The sequence below is a fragment of the Vipera berus genome, assembly GCF_964194415.1.
Source record: "Vipera berus genome assembly, chromosome: 2".
NCBI lineage: Eukaryota > Metazoa > Chordata > Lepidosauria > Squamata > Viperidae > Vipera > Vipera berus.
The window spans coordinates 161,333,737-161,352,587 of record NC_138203.1 but is presented as its reverse complement, the minus strand read 5'-3'; the positions used below and the strand labels follow the sequence as shown (position 1 = coordinate 161,352,587).

Below are 18,851 nucleotides of genomic sequence, written 5' to 3'. Positions count from 1 at the left end.
ACATAACATGGGTGCCACGTCCCTGGCTTCACAATGTTGTCCTCTGTCTTTGGCAGCTGATCCAATTAACTTCTGGCTGAAGTGTGGATGCAGGAAGAATATGTAGCTGTGAAGCAGAGTTTTCAGAATTGGAGTTGGGCAGGATGGTTCTTCCATTGGCAGGAAAACTTGCCTTATCCAGCATCCCAGCTTTCTGACTCCTTTTTCATTTTGGTGAAGGTATTAGGAACTGTATTATAGATCAGGAGTCCCCAACCCCTGGGCCGTGGACCAGTACTGGGCCGTGGCATGCCCACAACCGGTCTGCACAAATAAGCAAAGTCCCATCCATGGGATGCAGGCAGCACACAAAACCACACACTCTCCAGTCCGCAGAAAAACCTTTCTCCACAGAACTGGTCCCTGGTACCCAAAAGGTTGGGGACCTCTTGTTATAGATTATATTCCCCTACCCAAATTCAGTCATACATATTGTTGTTGTTAGCTGCGAAGTCGTGTCCGACCCATCGCGACCCTATGGACAACATTCCTCCAGGCCTTCCTGTCTTCTACCATCTTCTGGAGTCCATTTAAGCTCACACCTACTGCTTCAGTGACTCCATCCAGCCACCTCATTCTCTGTCGTCCCCTTCTTCTATTGCCCTCGATCTTTCCCAGCATTAGGCTCTTCTCCAGTGAGTCCTTCCTTCTCATTAGGTGGCCAAAGTATTTGAGTTTTAGCTTCAGGATCTGGCCTTCTAAAGAGCAGTCAGGGTTGATCTCCTCTAGGACTGACCGGTTTGATCTCCTTGCAGTCCAAGGGACTCGCAGGAGTCTTCTCCAGCACCATAGTTCAAAGGCCTCAATTCTTTGGCGCTCAGCCTTTCTTATGGTCCAACTTTCACTGCCATACATTGCAACTGGGAAGACCATAGCCTTGACTATACGCACTTTTGTTGACAGGGTGATGTCTCTGCTTTTTAGTGTGCTGTCTAGATTTGCCATGGCTTTCCTCCCCAGGAGCAAGCGTCTTTTAATTTCTTGGCTACAGTCCCCATCTGCAGTGATCTTGGAGCCCAGGAAAACAAAATCTGTCACTACCTCCATTTCTTCCCCATCTATTTGCCAAGAATTGAGAGGGCCAGATGCCATGATCTTGGTTTTCTTAATGTTAAGTTTCAACCCAAGTTTTGCACTCTCCTTCTTCACCCGCAACAAGAGGCTCTTTAGTTCTTCTTCACTTTCTGCCATTAGAGTGGTATCATCTGCGTATCTTAGGTTGTTGATATTTCTTCCGGCAATCTTAATTCCAACTTTTGATTCATCTAGCCCTGCCTTTCTCATGATGTGCTCTGCATATAAGTTAAATAGGCAGGGCGACAGTTTACAGCCTTGCCGGACTCCTTTCCCAATTTTGAACCAATCAGTGGTTCCGTGTCCAGTTCTCACTGTTGCTTCTTGACCCGCATATAGGTTTCTCAAGAGACAAATAAGATGGTCTGGTACACCCATCTCTTTAAGAACTTGCCACAGTTTGTTATGATCCACACAATCAAAGGCTTTAGCATAGTCAATGAAGCAGAAGTAGATGTTTTTCTGGAACTCCCTAGCTTTCTCCATGATCCAGCGTATGTTGGCAATTTGATCTCTAGTTCCTCTGCCTCTTCGAAATCCTGCCTGTACTTCTGGTAGTTCTCGATCCACATACTGCTGAAGTCTAGCTTGTAGGATTTTAAGCATGACTTTACTAGCATGAGAAATGAGTGCAATGGTGCGATAGTTTGAACATTCTTTGGCACTGCCTTTCTTTGGAATTGGAATGTAAACTGATCTTTTCCAATCCTGTGGCCACTGTTGAGTTTTCCAAATTTGCTGGCAAATTGAGTGTAGCACTTTTACTGCACTGTCTTTTAAGATTTTGAATAGCTCAGCTGGAATACTGTCACCTCCACTAGCCCACTTCACCTCACATTCTAGGATGTCTGGCTCGAGGTCAGTGACCACCTCATTGTGATTATCGTCATACATATAGATGTATAGGCCTATATATCTATATACATCTATATACATCTTTCTATATATTGATGTAGAGCCAATTTGATGTGATGGTTAAGACATCAGATTAGAAACTGGGAGACTGAATTCTAATCCCATTTTAGGCACAAAGCCATTTGGGTGATCTTGGGCCAGTCATTTTCTTTTAGCCCTAAGAAGGAGGCAATGGCAAACTACTTCTGAAAAACCTTGCCAAGAAAACTGCAGTGGCTTACTGGCACACAGTAAGTAGAAACAGGAAGTACCACACTGCCCAAGGGCTAATGTTAATTTGCTGTATGCCAATTTCCTTGGGGAGTTGATCTCAGATGGACAGCAAAACAAAGCATGGAGGGAAGATCACCATACCACATGGAGGCCCCTATCCAAAAGTATGTGGTGATAGTATCGTCTATATTCATTTGAAACCTGTGATATCTAATGTGCTATGGAATTTGTTTCCTATGGTTAGTGGCAAAATTATTATTTTTTTTAGAGGTTATCATACAAATGGTTGGAATTTTGCCTTTCAAATTAAATGAAACCTTGGGGTTAGTGGCTTGTCAATTTGGAGAAAAACTACTCATTGCCTACTGTAAACATGGAGTTCTGATGCTGAGCGTGAAGTGTGTGTGTGTGTGTGGGGGGGGGAAATTGTCAACCAAACAATTCCAATAGTTTTACATGATTGCAGTGTCCTTAATGTCTGTCTATGAACTTGTCTATAGCTGAGTCAGTTTCTGCAATTAGAGCTGCAGCTGGCTTGGTTGCATGGGATCCAGACACTTTTGCTATTATATGTCTCTGGGAATTGGGAGAAATGTTGCATTTCCTGAGCAATTGAAAACAGACTGGATTTACCAATTGTGCTAAACTCTTTTTGTTTACCCTTGGCTTTATAACAGACCTGAAAGATATGCTTTCTCTCTTCTCACCCTCAGGGCCATTATCACCAGCTGTTGTGTGAGAAAGATCTCTGAAATGAGAATTTGGAGGGAAGACCTTCCCATAAACAGCAGATTAATCTTAATTCCTACATATTTCCTCTGTATCGCTTTAAATCCACTTTGGATCCTCCTTTTCCCAATCTCGTCTACCAGCTTTACACATATAGTTCATTTTCAGAAAGCCAGTTCCATTTTTGTTTCAAAATAGTTACTCAGTTTTAAATTCAATCCAATTCAAATAACACCATTTCACAAGTTGGCAATAGCTGTATGATATGCTGCAGAGAATGGTGTTAATGAACAAACAAAAGTTTGGAGGAAAAGATGTCCAACATTCTGAATGAATACGATCTATGGGGGGAGGAGGGGGGAAATAGGAATTGTAGGTGAAGTTTAGGCGTAAGTCTATTCACGTGTACTCATGGCAAAGGAATGAATTAAAAAGCTTGACTGGTTTGATTGTTCATGATGAAAGATTTAGAGAATTAGCAAAGAATACCAGGATGATGACAGCATGAAACAGTGGATCTCGATTAAAAAAAAAATAATGAGTATGAAAGAAAAGGAAGCGAAAGAACTTAGAGTGAAAGTAGCACAACGGCAGGAAGAGAAAGTATGAGATAGATTAATCTCACAGTAGAATGAATGGAAACGGGACACCACAGAAAGAAGATGTTGCCATCTCAGCTTTTCCGTTCTAAGCCCACTTCCTTCCTAGGCAAATGACTCTAGAGCTTTGCTATTTCTAAGAAGTTGGGATGAATTCCAGAAGCCATGCTCTGCATGCTTTCTGTACTTAGCTTGGCTTAGCCTTAGAGGAAGTGTATGATCATGTGACTAAGTAGGAAGCCTGGGATGTTTTGCACAAATACTGAGTTGAAGAGCAATTGCTGGATGCAATAAGTGCACTATACAATGGAAACAAAGCATGCATCCTAATTAATGAAAAGTTTAGTCAAGTTTAGTCAGCATTTGAACAAGGAGTAAAACAAAGATGTGCAATGTTTTCTTGATTATTTAATGTATTTATGGATGCTTGTAGTAACTGTAGAGGTATGTTGTTGTTTGTAGGTCTGTGTGAAGATCTGTATATACAGTAGTATGTGTCTACCTCAGATCCATACTCCTTGTTACATCATGCAATCTAACATTCATAGCAAATCCTTCAGTCAACAATGCAGCAAAATCTATACCCCAAATAGACCCATAGAGTAATACAGATTTGCCAACAACATACCTCCAGAGTTAAATATAAGCATCCATAAATATATTAGATGATCATGGGAACATTACACATCTTAAGTGTTTGATAGAAAAATGGAATAATAGCAAGTTACACATAAAAGCTGAAAAAAAACCTCAGAGCAAATGGATTAATTAGTCTACTTTGATGGAACATTTAATAAAGATTGGGAAATGGATGGAAAAATTTTAAGACATGCACATGTTGGTAGGAAGGGCTGACTGAAGCAAAAATAGATGTGGATAAGGACATGCTTCTTCCCATTTTGTTATATGGAAACAAACACTGGATATACGAGGAGAAACAAAACAGTAAATTAAATGCAAAGGAAAAAGGAGGATTTATGAAGTGCATTGTAGAAACAGGAGGTAGCTTAAACACTCTAAGGGTGATGAATGAATTTGGATTGAATACAAAATAAATTAGCTCGTATGAAAGAAATAAACAAAGATGGTTTGATCATTAGTGAGAATAAATGCAGCAGAAGAGCAGGATGGACCAAAAAAAGGCATGACTGGATGGAGCCAATGAGATTTTCCAAGAGAGGTGAAAAGTTTAAAAGGCAACCTATGAACCTTGTACTTAAAGCAAGGAGATTTGTAGGACAGAAAGGTATGGAATGGAGAGATATGGTGTTAAATGTGAAGTAGTTATAGCTATTTCTCTTTCTTTCTCTTATCTCATGCCTTTAGTTTCTTTGCTGTGTTTTACTCTTTTTTCTGCATGTTGGTAACATTGCTCACCTAAGAAAGAGAGAGAAAATCTGTTTTGCGTTGATGAATAAAATATGCTTTCGGGGACAAAAGTGTAAATGTATGTTGGAAAGCTATGAAGCTAGCTTCTTCTTGCAAGGACGAGATATCGGCCTTTCACAACTTGTCACATTGGCAGTGTATCTAACCGACACAATTCTCAGCCAGAATAACTTTCTGAGAGCTGCAGTTGCAACACATATAGAGGATGCCATATTGAGAAAAGCAATGTTAGGGTGTCAAATCAATAGCAGTCACAGCCCACCATTCTCAACTAGCCTGTTTTTATCTTTTTGGCATATCTGAGTCACTTCCACCAGGGCTGCAGGACACCAGAGATGCCAGTATGTTGGTAAGCGCACAACATTTACAAAAAGCCCTCCTTTGGGCTATTCCAAGGAGGTTGGGGAAAGGGGGTATCCATGGTTCATTGCTGCAGAGAGGCATAATTTCAAGGAGACAATGGAGAAGGTAGCAATGTTTTCAATTAGAAGGATTAACTGGTCAAGTCAACTATGTGGATTCAACCAAATTCCTGCAGTCTGTGTCTATGTGCATGTATGAATGTGGTCTTCCAGAGATATGCATGGTGTGTGTGTGTGTCTGAAAAGGTTTGCAATGAACTTGGATAAATTTGTAACATTTAGCATGCTTACTAAGCTATAGTTTGGTGAAAATTGCCCCCTCAAACAAACATAGACCATTTCCCTATGTCTGAGTTAAAAGGATATCTACCATTCCTAGAGGCAACAGAAAACTATACATGAATAAAATTTGCTCTTCTCCTTTGCAGTCTCTTATTTTGCCTGCAGGCACAATGTCGGCAATTGTACGGCATTTATTAATAGCATACAGTACATATTAAGGAAAATGGTGAAATCCTCAAGCCTTTACTCCTTCCTGCCATCAGATGTTACCAGTCCAGAAAAAACATCAAGCAATTGCTTTGGCATAGGCTAGAGCTAAGGGACAGAGTGAGTTGTGAAAGATAGCTGGACCTGTAAGTAAGTATTTGTCAAGACACCCCCTGTATTTATGTAACTGCAGGTGCATTCAGAGGGAGACTATTGTTGAAATAGCACTTTTTTAAGAAGGCCAGATCCTGCAGTTGAAACTGACTTTGGCCACCTAATGAGAAGGAAGGACTCACTGGAGAAGAGCCTAATGCTGGGAAAGGTTGAGGCCAAGAGAAGAAGGGGACGACAGAGAATGAGGTGGCTGGATGGAGTCACTGAAGCAGTAGGCGTGAGCCTAAATGGACTCCGGAAGATGGTAGAGGATAGGAAGGCCTGGAGGAACGTCATCCATGGGGTCACGATGGGTTGGACACGACTTCGCAACTAACAACAACAAACCATCTGTAAACAGAGTCTGGTCATCAGCTGACACATATTTAACCCTGGCTGGAAAAGTGCTATTTCTATGTTCAAAAAGGGCCGGAACAAATATTGACAAGTGCAAAGACTGGACAGTTTTGCCATGAAGCAGCAGAGAATTCTCTTGGAGAAGCTGCTGGTCCAGAGACCAGGTGGCTCCAGAAGGATAATCTGGTTTGAAGGAAGGTCCAGATATTCCCACTGCCCAAAGCAGAGGAAGACAGTAAAGAGAGGTGATGTTGGAGGAACAAAAGAATATGCACCAGTCTACTAATAAGCACCACATCAATCCTACCCCTCAATTGACTCTGGTACTGATCGAAGGATTGATGAAATGTGTTTGCTGGTGTCTATGGCAAAGCATAGAACAGAATAAAATGGAGAAAAACTAATTATTCTAACATTAAAGTTCATTGTTATAAATGTAATATAAATATCAATCTGCAGATCAGATAGTCCATATCCTCATTAATAAGGGATGCTGTTAGTCATGTATATAGACCCAGAGTCAGATTATCCCAGACTCTCCGTGCCACATATAGAAAATGGTGTTGTGTTGTAATCTTGCAAAGAGAAACGGAAACAGAGAAGTCCATGGAAAGAGGCTGAGTACAAGTCAGATTTTTCACTGTCTCAGCAGACACTGATTAATGTTGGGAATCGCTGAGAAGCTGGAGAAGTCTAGAAATTTGAAGCAAAGGGCCATATGTCTTGGGAAGCCTTGTATTTCTGCAGAAAGGAACAATCGCCCTCTAATCAAATATCTGCACTACAGTTTTAAATGTCTATTTTGTGTGTTTTGTATATCTTATTTTCTTTATCTCACTGGACAAGTTATGGAATTGAGCATTTTATTTCAGTGTCTGTCTGTCTATTCAAATATGCAGATTGCAATTCTTGGATGGCTAATTTAGAATTACAACAAAAAGGAATAAAAGCTATAAATATAAAACTGCAAAAACACAACATATGCAGCATACACTTAACACCAAAGTATACTTCAGGCATAGTCATGAAAACGAGAATTTTCAGGTGCCCTGTAATATTTTGAACACTCCAGATTGGAGAGATATTTTTTTTTGTATTTTTGCCTGGAATATTGCCTTTCCTTAGATTTTTAAAAACTAATTGGCAGCCTAGGAAGGAAAGACTGAAACCTCCAGTTACCGTACCTCTATAATAGATGGCTAAGAGGTGGCTCTATTAAAATTATTCAAATGTTTGTATTTTGATTTTTTGAATTTTCAAAAAGGTGCATACTATCCCTCTTGTACACTGGGATTAGAAGCTAAATGCCCTGTGAGACATCTTTTAGAAGAGGTAGTGGAAACAGGCGCTATTAAGCTACTACCCCCTCCCCCCAAAAAAAGGTGGGGTGGGTGGGGGAGAATTAGGATGTAAAGACCCAGAGGAATTCTAGAAGGAAGTTTGGGTATAGTGCTTCTCATCTTCTTCCTTCATAAATCTCCCCATGCAATCTCTATGCTTTGTTGATGTTGCTGAAGATGCTGGAATATTCTTAGCTCCCGCTGGCTACTTTAAGCAGCTGGATATGTGTGCACATGTGCATGTGGATGCTGTCAGCCCCTTCCCTCTCTTCATCTGCAGGAGAGCTGGGGAAGGTTGCAGATAACATTTCATCCTTTCTTTCAATTAAGCTGGTAGGAACCTCAGGAGTTCTCTTCCTATCCTTTCATCTAGAAGAGCAGAGAAATCAAAATCACACTTTGATATTAACTTTGAGAGAGGAGACAACTGTTAGCTATTCAAGTCTCAAAACTCACCTTCTCAGCCCCACTATAGCTTAAGGAGACTGATTAGCAGGAAGTTTTCTCCCTATCAGGTGATATTCAGTAGGAAGATCCAGAAATATCCGCCATTTTCCTTGTCGCCATTTAATATGTTCGGGTAGCACCATCTTCCCTGTTTCTGTAACAGAATAAGATTTAGCTATTGAGGCAGTGCTATTTATGTCAATATATTTTTCGGATCTCTTGGGGAAAGGAGGATTACATATTAATGCAGCCATGAGAAATAACTGCATATCCCTTACTCTAGAGTGAAAAGCAGCTTCAGGAGCAATTTTGAAAGAAAAATAACAAAAAGTTAAAAATCTCTGCTATTATTGCTGCTTTGAGAAAAATGGGGAAATCTGCTTCATTTTTAATAGCACAAACATTTAAAAAATGCATGCTGTATAAATTTTCCATGCCGTATGGGGCTCCCACACCTTCTAATCATTGTTGTGTGAGTAGATCCCATTAAATTCACATTAGAAAATGCAGGAAGACCAGACTAATGAAAATATAAAAAGGTCAGAGAGGAGCTAAATTTTGAGCAAAGCTGATTGGCTGGAAAAGGTTGCCAATGGAATGATCAGGCCAGGGGGATTACCTGACCAATGGGCTTTTACCTTCCTGTCAATTTGAGTATCCTGCAAAATAGTGCTAAAAGGAGAACAGAACTCTGTGCCTACAAGGAGAGAAACTTCTCTTTCCTATCCACCCCTCAGTGTTCAAATGATACCCATCACTGCTGTGATTTTTAAATTTGTATTGATTAGATTTATATCTTATCTACACTGCTTTGTAGCATTATTCCCCTAACAATCCTATGGAATACATTGGGCTGGAAGTAATGGGTCTCAAATCACCCAGTGAGAGTCTCACTTGGTGAGACAGAGGCTAGAACAGGGGTCCCCAACCCCCGGTCCGTGGACCAGTACCAGGCCGTGGCATACCAGCAACTGGTCTGCACAAACAAGCAAAGCCCCATCCGCGAGATGCAGGCAGCATACAAAACCACGTACCCTCCCGTCCGTGGAAAAACCTCTCTCCACGTAATTGGTCCCTGGTGCCCAAAAGGTTGGGGACCTCTGGGCTAGAATCTGGTTTTCCAAATGCCACTCCTCAACACTATAACTAGTATGTCACACAGGCTCTTAGAATATTATGATTTCAAGTGGCACATGCATTTGTTCAAAAATCAACGTATAACCACTTATATATTCTATGTCTGTTCTCTCCCTATATTCCATCCCTTTCCAGCTGTTGGCTGATACTTTCTGATAGTTGTTCCTGCAACCTGTATTCTTCTACTATATGCTTTTCTTAATCTTTGTGTTTGCTTCAGTACTTCTTTTTGCTTACTTCCATCTACTTACATGTATCCATGCACACACACTTTGTGTGTGTAAAAGCTCAGTATATAAAATACAGATAGTCCTCGATTTACAAACACAAGCCTAGTTAGCAAGACAGTTGTTAAGTGAGTTTTGCCTCATTGTATGACCTTTCCACAGTTAAGTAAATCACTGCAGTATAGTTAATTTAGTAACATGGTTGTTAAGTGAATCTAGCTTCCCATTGACTTTGCTTGTCAGAAGGTTGCAAAAGGTGATCACTGCAACGGTCATACATACGTGTCAGTTGCCAAGTTCGCAAATTTTGATTATGTGACCGCCGGGATGCTATAACAGTCTTAAATGTAAAAAACAGTCACAAGTCACTTTTTCAGTGCCATTGTAACTTAAAACAATCACTAAACAAATAGTTATAAGTTGAGGATTTACCTGTACTGAATTTCAAAGAAGTGATAAAATAAAAAATAGCACAAATGGGGGTGTGATAAAGGGAAAATTTAAAAAGGTGACAAAAACAAACAAAAAATACATAAAGAAATACAATAGACAGAGGAACATCTGATTTTTTTCAGTAGAGATACAAATATACAATATAGGAACCCAGAAATCTGGGGAAAGATTTCTTAACCTGTCTTTAAATCAAATTGTTTACACACAGGAGATCAACAGTGGAAAACCCCCTTGCTGTGGACAGTATTCTCCTCAATTCATCAGCTCTTCAACTTAAGATCATATTCAGCTTGTTGTAGGTTTTGAACTGCTAAAAATGCAGTGGGTCTCTTGCAGTCCCCTGCCAGTAGTAGATTACCTCACAGGCTGCAAGTCATCATCCCTGATCCAAATCCTTTAAAGATTATGATTGCCATGGTACCAAGAAATGGCTTGGCTCACCACATACCCTGTTTGACTTTGATTGTTCCAGTTTTGCACCCTGATTGTTCTAGCTTGTATACAACAAAACAAAACAAAACAGAAAAGCAGGGCTAAGGATCTGGTCCCACTTTCCTTCCTCTTCTCTTGACTTTCAAGTCCAATTTATTCTGCTTTTCCATCACTCTGAGGAGAAACAGGTGAAAATGCTTGATATTTAGATTCCCTGAAAGGCCTTGAGTTCGCTTGATACAAACTGTGACCAGTTTTTGAGAATATTGTACAAATATCAGCTAATCTGTAAGAGTCAAAATGACACTGTAGTTTACGACTACCTGAAATCTTGTATATAAACAGAGTATGATTGCCAAAAATTAGAATAGCAATCTCCATTTATAAGGCAGACTTTCTCCTGCCTTTAGATTTTTTTAACCTTTCTCCAATATTGACACAGCGTTTTGTGGAAATGCAAGTTTCCTTTTGTTGCTTGTCCTTCAGAGAGTGGAAATAACACAACAATCCCATCCCCAATGTTACACTTATCCCTCTGAGTATGAGGATGTAGTTTACTACTTCATGTTTCATCTCACACTACCCATCATCCATATTCCCAATGATCTGTAAAGCTCTAGTCTGCATGTCCCCCCACTTCCCTACGATAAAATTTAAGTTGCTATCAGCTCTGTTTCCCTACCAAACTTATCACTGGATTTATAGAGGAAGGCACTGCTTAAAGAATTTGCCACTCAGAAATATTTACCCAGGTAGCTCAATGTACACATCATAATCCACAACCTCTAAAGCCTCTTTAGGGAACTCCGCAGTGCTTTCCGGGTTTATGATTTAATTTTACTTGCAGTGTCCTCCCAAACATCACAACCTATGGTTCTTTTATACTCTTTGAAGTATCCTTCCCATCCAGATAAGGCTCTCTAGCATACGTGAGATGCTGCTGGTGTTATAACAATGCAACTCCTAGTGTTCTCTCTGAGGCACCCCTCGGAGATACAAATTGTTCTCCTAGGCTCCACAACCAGAGTACAGTGATCTTGAATATTCTGTCTTTAATCTTACTCTATTGCTTGCCAATGATTTTCTGACCGTTCCCATTCAGTTTCCCTTGTGTCAGTTGTTGTGTTCACTGTAATTTGCAAAATTTTGCCAGGTCATTTAACATTTCAAGGAGCCTCTGGCTGCCTGTCACATTCCCTCGTCTCAGCATCTCTTAGGTTCTTTCAGCTTCTATTTGGTCAGATGAGAAGCCCTCCGCTGTCAGCAGATATGCAGTATAAAACATCTAGCCACAGGAGATGCTATCAGGATTCCATTTTCTATTCTGTTTCCTGCACTGCTGAAAAAATAAAATAAAAACAACTCTTAGTCATGGTCCCTGATTGCATGTATGACATTTCCTTGTTCAATAGTCCAAGATGTCTGTCACCTGCATTTTTTTTTAATGCCGGCAATGCGCTCCTGCTCTTAATTTCCATTTGAACACTTCAGAAGCTGGGCTAATGCCTGCTGGCAAATGTAGCTATTGTTATTGGGCAAAGGCTGCAGCAATATTGGTAAAGTAGCTTCACTCCTTAATGCTTGCAGGCAGACTTCCTTTCCAATGACCTCCTAACATGGGGACGTTAGGGGTGGTCAGATTTGGCAGGTGGAACAGGATTGAATGGGTCCTTCCTCCTTCCAAGTTTATGCTGTATTGAATGGGTCCTTTCTCTTTACAAGTATATACGGTAGATGTTTGTAATTGAGTTCAAGAGTAATGAAAGACCTTCCTTTATGCTTTCAGTGAAGGTAAGTAGCAAGTACAGTATATATCTACTTGTTCTTGTCCTGGCATGTTATTAGGCCGATTGCTGTAGTTTAGAAGCTGATGAGAAAATTATCCTGTTAATAAAAAACTATGCTTCAGAATTCTCCATCTTTTGGAGCACTGATTACCAAGCATTTTGGATCAGGTGGAGAAGCCTGTTGTGCAAATGGACATGATGGGCTTTTGACATAATACGCCGGGCGCCTGTACCAAACCTTCATCATTATGGTCAGCATTGAGAACTAGGTTACTATTTACCATGCCAAGAAAGTTGGACCTGGATTAAGGACAAACATATTGGGTAACTTGGTTACCAATACTCATCTCCCTCACAGTGACTCTAGGCGGCATATAATAAAACTAGGAGTTAAAACATTTTACAAACCCATTAAAATAATAACAGTACGTAAAACAAGACCGTGAGAGGGAAGATGTTATATCGAATATACCCAGCATGCAGGCTTTCTATTAGATGTAACATCAGTTTATTTGGGTAGTTCAATTCCTTTTATTCCCAGATGTTCAGGATTGGGGACAGCAAATATAATCCTCAAATCTGGCATGACTAGAATGCTAGTGAGGAACCTAAACGCGCAAAACATTCTGAATTAAGCAGGTTTTGAGACTGAAATAGTTGCCTCAAACTAAAAACAGCCATCTGAAGTCTCTCCAGGAACGCCAAAATCTATTCTGGATTCAAAATGTTTTGTCCACCCTCAGCGAGGAGTCATGTGAGTTCAGCAGGGAATAACACTCTTCAAGAGGTCATCACTTGGCTTAGCGCTACTGGACAATTTTGGTCCAGTCTCCAACCTTTCTTTCCTTTTTGGCTTATAGCTTATAAAGCTCCAAAGGGCCGAGGAGGAGGCAGATTCCATTGCAGCTCTGCTCCATGAAATCCAATAGTCTCCTAACCTTTTATCCTTCCCAAGAACATTACAATTTAGCTCTTCTCCTAAATAAAGTGGGAAGTCAGGATGGGTTGAGAATGTGGGTTTCATCAGGGTAATGCAATTGTGGCACCAGGTTTTTCTGGTTTTTAGCTTTATTATTTTATTGCTCTTTGTTTTATGATTGTTTATATTGTTTTATTGATAGTGAGCTGCCCAGAGTTGATTCTAAAATGGGCAGCTACAGAAATGTTTAAATAAGTAAATAAACTGGACCCTTTACAGTTGGGTTTAAGGCCAAGATGTAGTAGCAGGGCAGTATTGACTATACATATGGATGACCTCTGCTGCTAGGATGAAGATAGTGTATCCATCCTGGCCCTCCTTGATCCCTCACTTGATTTGGGTATCCTTCTGTGTTGGCTGAGGGCGCCAGGACTAGGGGGAGGGGGGAATAATTCTTCAGTGGTTCTCTGACCTCCAGATTTCAGTCAGTGTTAGTAGTTTGGGAAAGGTCCAGCCCTAGGCTTCTGCTTTGTGGGACCACACAGAGATCAATTCTCTTTCCACTCCTCTGTAAGATTTACATGAAACCAGTGGGCAAGATAATCTATTGGCATGGGGTCAAAATAATCAATATAGCCTCTTATACCTTACATATCTCCGCTCTCGGTTATCCAAATGATCCCATCAAGGTAAATTCCCAATGCCTGGATGGGGTATGGATCTGGATGGGGAAGAACTAGCTGAAAGAGAATGTGCAGCTCAGGGTTTTAGGGCCCCTCATATCTACTGATTTTCCATCTTTGCCTCAGGCAAAGTTGGTGCACACTCTGGGACTCCTCTTAGATTTGCATCTTGAGGAGCAGGTGGCAGTTGTGGCTGGGAGAGCCTTTGTATAAATATTTCATGTGCACATAGTTATGCCTGTTCTTAGATCATGAAGCACTACTCACAGTCACTCAAACCTTAGTCACCGCCCAGTTGGGTTACTGCAACATACTACAACACGCTGTATATGAGGCTACTGTTGAAAATCTTTCAGAGCTTCAGCTGGTCCAGAATGCAACCATAAATTCAGTTTTGGGTATACCAAGGTACACCCACATAACACCTTTGCTATGTGAACTATGTTAGTTCTCAGTAGACTTCCAGGCACAATTCAAGGTGTTGGTCGTCACCTATGTAGCATGGGTCCTTATTGTTTGTGGGACTGCCTATCTGCAATGCAAAGGCATGCTGTAGTGTACGTCCCTTCAGTAAAGTAGTAAAATTGTCACCTGGTGCGCCCTTGAAGTGTGTCTTGTCTGTCATGGTGTCTATCTTATAGAACATCATCCTCTCAAAGATACTATAGACAGCTTCAAACCTGCTGGCTTTCCAGAGGTCCATGAAGATCTGACTTTTCTCCAAAGCATTAAGGCCAGGATGTTAATAGAGTTTGGGAATAGGTGTAGGTGATATGCTTGATTTAGATGTTTATAAGAGCCTCGACTCAGTTTTTTTTCTTAATTAGTTTGAACAATTATGTTTTTTACCTTTTTTCATTGCCCATTGTTAGATGGCTGGCCCTATAAATTGGTTAAATAAATACATACTCCAAGGGACAGAAAAGGACATCATATAACAATAAACAAATAAATATGTTTTATAATAAACAACAAACAAATGTAAATGTATCCCCACAACATAATAGAGCGATGAATCAGGAACCTTCATCCAACTTGGCCTGGTAGTCTTGAAGGCTTTTCTCAAGGTGAGCAGAATTGAGCCTGTTGCACATTGAGAGGAGATTATAAATTGTATATAAAATTTGTATTGATTACTGCTAAAAATGGGTGGTTAATAAAGCATATTATACTATTTAATTATTTAAATAATTATTTACAAGCTCCAGTTATCCAAATTAGTACCACTACTTGAGTGCTTTTCTAAGGATCTTGGCATCTTCTCTCACAAGCTCGATCAGAGGTGAATTGGGATATTTGGTAACTAAATGATTTGAAAATACGTTCTTTCTTCTAGGTGTTAATGTCTCGGCCAATCAGGATGAAGAGACACACCATGAAACCTTCCAGATGCAAATTGACAAAGAAACCAAGAAGTGCATTTTCTATTCCAACACAGGCAACTACTGGACCTTGGTGGCGCATGGAGGGATTCAAGCCACGGCTACTGAAATGTGAGTTGTGCTGTGTCTTCATTTCGCTGGTAGGTCCCTAAAGCAGGGATCAATAACCTATGCTCGGTGGACTGAATATGGTTCAAAAGAAATATGTATATTTCCACCTCTGTCTGTCAGGCAGACATCACTATGGATTACTCACCACCTCCTTAGGCAGCCATTTTGGTGATGGCAACAGCAAGCAAAGCACCAGTGGTAATGTGGTCTCCAGCCCCTAAGCATAAGAAGATTGCATAGTCTTGCCCTAAAGTAATCAGGATTTCAGAAGTGAGTCCATTGCGTGTACCAGACATCATAATGAAGAAATGGGCACCAGGTTTAACAAAGAGCTACTGTAGGTTTTCATCAAAACAACAAAAACAACACTGCACCACCACAAAGCAGATTCTGTCTCTTTTTTGCAGACCTATAGAGTAACTGTGCCTGTGCAAAAGGAGGGAAGCTGGTGCCATGATGGCAAGATGCTGCTTTTGGCATCTGCTGCCCCATTTATCTTCCTCTGCAGAGTTTGCATTTAGACAATTGCTGTTTCTCAAGAACATCTCCCTTCCTCCTCCGGCAGCAACTGTTCTGATACAGTCTCTGTGCTTCTCTCCCTCCCTTCCCTTGCCCAAACCAGTAACTTTGGCAAACGTGTAACAGTGGAATAGGCTGAAAGATGTCCTATGGAAATGACTCCCTCTCTTTGAAAACACACACCCACACACACCCACACACACCCCTCATGTGAGAATCCAGGGTTGGACATTTGGATGGTGTGGGTGTTTTTAAAAAGTTATTCCTGTACGAAACGTTCATCTGCTTCTACACAAATAACAGCCAGTCGGTTGGTGGAAGGTTAAAATAGTTCAACTGCTTGATCAGAACTCATTTCATAATTCCCTTCTGCAGAATCTGATTTCATATATTCTGCATTGGTCTACATTGATTTTACATTTTGTTTGTCTGCTTGATTAATCGATGGTTGTGAGCCACAGAGCCATTGAAGGTTGGGCATCTTATAAGTTTAATAAATTATTAAATTTATTATAATTTGTTTATTGCACAGTCAGCCAGATATTCAGACTGGATTTGGCATTTTTATCCATCTATTGAGTCCTTCCCAAGGACCTGGGATAGGCAGGTGTTGCTGTTTCGGTGGTGTTAAAGATATAGCAGAATTTAAATTGTTCCAAGGAAAGCTGCCTTTTGTGTAATTTTTGAGTAATGGTGAATTTGTTAATGGTGGTTACATTCAAGTGTTAGTCCAGTGGTTTTGGACCAATCACTATTGGCATTATCATTGCTTTCTTTTGCCACAGTTGTTCTATTTCTATTTATTTATTTATTTATTTTATTTATTCAGTTTATATACCGCCCTATTCCCAAAGGACTCAGGGCGGTTTACAAGGCAAAATTTAAAAACAATCCAATATAAAATTAAAATAAATTAAATTAAGTCTAGCCACAAAAATTAAATCACAATTTAAAAACATTAAACCCCTCAGTCCAGACCAGATAGCTCAAAGAGCCAGGTTTTTAGGTCCCGGCGAAATGAACGAAGGTCGGGGGCAGTCCGGAGTTCCGTTGGCAGTTGATTCCATAGGGTAGGCGCGCCCACAGAGAATGCCCTCCCCCTGTGGATCGCCCGTCGGCAATCCTTAACCGGCGGTACCCTGAGGAGGCCCTCCCTGTGGGAGCGCACAGGACGATGGGAAATTGACGCTGGCAGCAGGTGCTCCCTTAGATAATCCGGGCCCATGCCATTTAGGGCTTTATAGGTCATCACCAGCACCTTGAATCTCACCCGGAGGGCAACTGGAAGCCAATGCAGCTCGCGGAGAAGAGGTGTTACATGGGAGTATCGGGAGACTCCCATCGCAACTCGCGCGGCTGCATTCTGCACCAGCTGAAGCCTCCGAGTGGTCCTCAGGGGCAGCCCCATGTAGAGAGCATTGCAGTAGTCTAGCCGGGAGGTCACGAGCGCATGAGTGACTGTGCGTAGGGCATCTCGGTCCAGATAGGGCCATAACTGGCGCACCAGGCGAACCTGGGCAAAAGCCCCTCTGGCCACGGCTCCTATATGATCTTCCAAACTGAGCCGTGAATCCAGGAGCACGCCCAAGTTGCGGGCCCTATCAATGGGGGGTAACACCTCACCCCCCATAGTTAACGATGGAAAAGATTGGTTAGTCTGAGATGCCGGTATGCACAGCCACTCAGTCTTGGCAGGATTGAGACGAAGCCTGTTTCTCCCCATCCAAACCTGGACGGGGTTGTGGGTCTTGGTATTTTGTGACTTTTTCCAGTTCTTTCTTTTCTCTTCTGCTGTCTCCAGGTACTGCCACATCCACTATCTAGACCAGGGGTGTCAAACTCAATTTCATTGAGGGCCGCATCAGCATTGCGGTTGCTCTCAGGGGGCCGGGTGGGTATGGCCAGGGTGGGCGTGGCCTACTGGGTGGGCATGACTAGAATGCCTAAGGCCTACTGGGTGGGCGTGGCCAGTTCTACATTGTTCTCATCAAGGTTGCCTATGGGGGGCCTGGGCAGGAGTGGGACAAATCTGAGGGTCTCTGGGCCAGAGCCAAGGCAGTGGGGGCCGTTCCCTCAGTTTCCAGGATGGCTGCACGGGCCACATGAAACCACTTCGCGGGCCGCATCCGGCCCCCGGGCCTTGTGTTTGACATGTCTGATCTAGACTGTCTTGTCAACAATTGATAAGTCTGGGGTTTTTTTTAAATTGTTATTATTTTACTGAAATGTTTTCTCAGTAGCTTGAGAACTTTTAATAGTAGGATTGGAGAATCTGGCAATGGCATCTTTGGATCACATAACCAAATCTGTGGAAGATCTGGGATGCTGAGAAATTAAAAGCACCCTCAAGAGGGGGTTGCAGTGAAGGGGGTCAGCCTTTCCCCTTATAATTTCCTGGTTAAAAAAAATCCCTTTCAGAAGCGGCTGTTTGTTCAGTAGAAATCCATGTGGGTATTTGAATATATTTCTCTTAACTTCTCTATTCCCTGGGGCAAATAATATTTTCAGGAAGATAATTTAGTTCGGGAAAACAACATGAGGGAAAAGAATAACATCTTTTCTCAGCATCCTCGTTTCAATACAATAAAGAACAAGCACCACCTTCTTGGTTGTTTTTAGCTGTTTTTAATTTTAGAATCTGGGCGATCCAACAACAGCTTCTCTGCCTTCTCCGTCTCCAACTGCGCCCTTACTTCCCCTTTAACATGTGACACTTCTAAGCAAGAACATTTAAGAACTTTCTAATCCAGGCAAGCATGAGCTCCAGGCTGCAGGCTAAAACTGGACAAAAGTAGATTAGATTAAAATTAGAATATTTGACAGTTAGTGGGATTAACTGTTGGAAACATATATGTAGACGCTAAAGTCCCCCCCCCCTATTCTTCTTCAATGACTTGAACCTTTATTCAAAGACTAGGGCTGAATAAGACTTGGCAATGAAATGACTGACGAAAATTTGATAAAGCAAATTAGAAATCAGGGTCCAGCACATATCAAACGAATATATCTTGCATTGATAGAAATTGACTCAGAAACAGAACTTGTTAAAGATTGTATGATAAAATGGGCCCAGAATATCCAAGAAGTTATTACAA

At 41.3% G+C, this 18,851-nt stretch overlaps 1 protein-coding gene across 1 annotated transcript in view; it reads left to right on the top strand.

Moving 5' to 3' along the window:
* The window catches only part of FSCN2 (fascin actin-bundling protein 2, retinal), a gene marked incomplete at both ends in the record, with an annotated part of 31,556 nt that overhangs the window by 5,982 nt on the left and 6,723 nt on the right, over positions 1-18,851 (top strand). The window contains one exon of the mRNA XM_081320926.1: positions 15,081-15,237. Within this exon, the coding sequence (XP_081177052.1) occupies positions 15,081-15,237 (157 nt within the window). The remainder of the gene's footprint in view (positions 1-15,080; positions 15,238-18,851) is intronic.